The 3,464-nt window shown below is 39.1% G+C and overlaps 1 protein-coding gene across 1 annotated transcript; it reads left to right on the top strand.

Moving 5' to 3' along the window:
- The first annotated feature begins 212 nt into the window (after positions 1 to 212).
- LOC149546111 (leucine-rich repeat extensin-like protein 2) lies at positions 213 to 1,925 on the top strand. Its single transcript, XM_089793890.1, has one exon. It carries the CDS (start codon positions 213 to 215, stop codon positions 1,923 to 1,925), a length of 1,713 nt encoding a protein of 570 aa, XP_089650016.1.
- The last annotated feature ends 1,539 nt before the right edge of the window (positions 1,926 to 3,464 follow it).

Genomic DNA, 3,464 nt, shown 5'->3' on the forward strand with positions numbered 1-3,464 from the left:
AGAGACGCCTGGTTAGCATTCTTTTCGTGGATCAGAATAGTAGCGAAACATTTGTAGGAAATCTTAGTGTCATAACTTGTTCCTTTTAAAATAAGTTAGGAATTTCATGGAAGCCCATTCGGCTTTGCATCTCTATAAGTTTTAGGGTTGCGCAATTGTTCATATCCACTTGAGATTTTAGGTCCTTTCTTCTCAACGTGTATCTATTGTACATGAGCAGCAACAGAGGAAATTCTGCAGTTCTTAGAATGCAGGAAGTCGGTTTCACTATCCTGCTTGGGTTGAGTTTTCTACTTTCAGGACAATATGGTTTTGTAGTGTCTAGGAAGTGGCTGTCGGATGCGGATGTCAAATACATTACTCACATGCAGTTGATGAGCTACAAGAATGGATACGATGGCGGTAGAGAGAAAGTGGTTGACGATCTCTGCTTGAATTTCACAAATCCAAGGCTTAAAAATGCCTACATTGCTCTTCAGGCATGGAAAAAGGCAATCATTTCAGACCCACTGAACATAACGAGCAACTGGCTTGGTGCTGACGTATGTAACTACACTCGTGTGTTTTGTTCCACTGCATTGGATGATCCAAACATGATTGTTGTTACAGGCATTGATCTGAACCATGCAGGCATTGCAGGGTATCTAGTAGATGAACTTGGGCTTCTTACAGATCTTGCATTATTTCATATCAATTCCAACTTTTTTTGTGGGTTTGTGCCTTATAGCTTCAAAAATATGACTGAGATGTTTGAATTTGATATCAGCAATAACAGATTTGCTGGGTCATTCCCATTGGTGGTGCTCTCAATGCCCAAATTGAAGTATTTGGACATCAGGTTCAATGAGTTTGACGGGTGTCTTCCGGAGAAGCTGTTTGACAAGGATCTGGATGCCATCTTTGTCAATAACAACAAGTTTACTCTAGAAGTTCCTTCTAACCTCGGAAATTCACCTGCTTCTGTTATTGTTTTGGCTAACAATAATCTTCAGGGACCCCTACCTGCTAGCTTGGGTCAAATGGCTCCTACCCTCAATGAGATCGTTCTATCCAATAACAAATTGTCATCCTTTGTTCCATCTGATATTGGGAAGCTGAGTAACTTGATTGTATTCGACATGAGCTTCAATAACCTAGTTGGCTTTCTGCCAGACAGCATCGGAGGGATGATCAGCTTGGAAATACTGGACATCAGTCAAAATCAGCTATCTGGAATGGTTCCAGAGAGCCTATGTGCTCTTCCTAGTTTGAAGAATTTTAAAATTTCCTACAATTTCTTCAGTAGAGTGGCACTCAAATGTATGGCTTTTCCTTCAAGAGGGGTCATCTTGGATGAAAAGTATAATTGTATCCGTCGCAGGACTTCACAGAGATCATTCTTGGATTGTGGTGTAGCACATTCTATGGGTTGTTTTCCATTTGCTTCCTGTAAGCCAAGTCTACCTGTATTCAAAATCGCGCCTCGTTCATCAACTCCTCCATTTACACCACCCTCTCTCTCTCATGTTCATCCTCCGCCATTTTCATCTCCACCTCCACCTCCACCTTTGTATGCAGCTTCATCTCCTCCTCCACCACCTCACCCATCGCAGATGCACTCTTTACCACAGCCAACACTAGTATACTATCATCCTCCTCTGCCTCCTCTTCTTCCCCCTCCTCCAGTCCCTTATCATTCACCTCCATTACCTCCTCCATATTACTCTTTACCACCTCCACCTCCACCTTTGTATGCGGCTTCATCTCCTCCTCCACCACCTCACCCATCACAGATGCACTCTTTACCACGGCCAACACTAGTATACTATCATCCTCCTCTGCCTCCTCTTCTTCCCCCTCCTCCAGTCCCTTATCATTCACCTCCATTACCTCCTCCATATTACTCTTTACCTCCACTGCATTCCCCACCTCTTCCCCCTCAATGAAATGAGCTTTAATCCCACCATCACCCCATCCACTCCACCTATGCCATCCGCTTATCATCTACCAATCCTTCTCCTTAGTATGTGATGTTTAAAAGCAGCTCTCTCCAATCGTTCTCCTTCCATCCATTGACGCTGCATCTCCATTCACTTCACTTTATCTCCATCCTTACCTCCTCCCCCTTATTATCTAGCCATCTCCATTCCCTTTACTTCTATCTCCATCTTCACCTCCTCCTTCTCATTATCCATCATCCTCTCCATCTCTTTCCCCTTCATCCATTGATTCTAAAAATTCCTTTCCACCACCTCCTTGCATTTCTTCCCCTTGGCCTCACTCCAATGTCATCCTCTCCCATGCATTGAGTATCCACTTTCATCTCCACCACCATTTTGCATTGAATCTCCACCTCGAGATTACACACATACTCCACCCTGGATAACTATGATCAATAGTTTCAACCCCCACCACTTTCTCCCCTGCCTCCCTCCTGTTTCCAACTCTGCACCGCCACCTCCACTATCATTTTATTTTTCTGCGAGAAAGAAATTTCTCTCACCCCTGCCTACCTCCTGTTTCCAACTTAGCATGATCCAAGTTATTGTGTTCTAGATAGTCAATAATTCTGTTTTGCAAATTATTAAATGTATAATTCATCATGATAATTATATGAATTTTGTCTATAATGCTCAACATTTCAATGAGTCCAAAGAAATGTAAATGCAAAAATATATTCTGTGTGTATCAATTTAAAAAAATAAATGTCACCAACTGAATTGCGCCATTCCGCCATATAATTTGATTTAAAGAAAAATCTGTAGTCATTTCTTAAGTTTAGCTTTGATTCTCAATTTCTTTGAAAATCTAGTGTTGTTTCCTGTTAATTCGGCTGTGCAGCAAACCTGCGGCCGTTCTGCCTAAATTTAGCCTCGCGTCTCTAGCTTTACATCTTATATCTTATATTTTTAGGTGACTGTATTTTGAAATTTTGTAAATTAGAAATTCTCATATTTGTTGAAGAGGATCTTAGAAAGATTTTGATCTTTTTTTAAAAATAAAAAACATATTTCTATTTAACTATTTCATCTAGCTTCTTTTTAATTTTTGTTAGTTTTGATTGCTTTCTAACTTTTGATTGATTTATTTCTAATTTACATTAGTTTTTCCATTTCTTAAACATGTTTAAATTACTTGTTAATTTATTTTTATTTTTAAAAATTAGTTTTATTTTCTTATTTAGATTTAGTTTTTCTAAATCCACATGCAACTTCTTATGCACAAGACTTACACCATGCTAGGAGTCTTAATTTTTCTACCACTCTTTTATAGGTCACACCCCACATTTTGTGAGTTGTTTCAATATTCAATTCCTTTTTAGTATTGGTAAATTGTGAGTCTCTAATGTACTCAATATTAACACATAATTATAATTAATCTTAACAATAATAATAAATAAACTAGCACTTGCACCATAGGAGGTGCAAGGGAATAGTTGATAGAAAATTTTGTACACATTTTAACTTAACTACCTATATGCCTAG

The sequence above is a fragment of the Cupressus sempervirens genome, chromosome 7 (genome assembly GCF_028749045.1).
Source record: "Cupressus sempervirens isolate cs-2001-9-10 chromosome 7, ASM2874904v1, whole genome shotgun sequence".
In the NCBI taxonomy this organism is placed as follows: Eukaryota; Viridiplantae; Streptophyta; class Pinopsida; order Cupressales; family Cupressaceae; genus Cupressus; species Cupressus sempervirens.

Coding starts and splice junctions, on each gene's coding strand:
- LOC149546111 (XM_089793890.1), top strand. CDS start 213: ATGAGCAGCAACAGAGGAAATTCTGCAGTTCTTAGAATGCAGGAAGTC.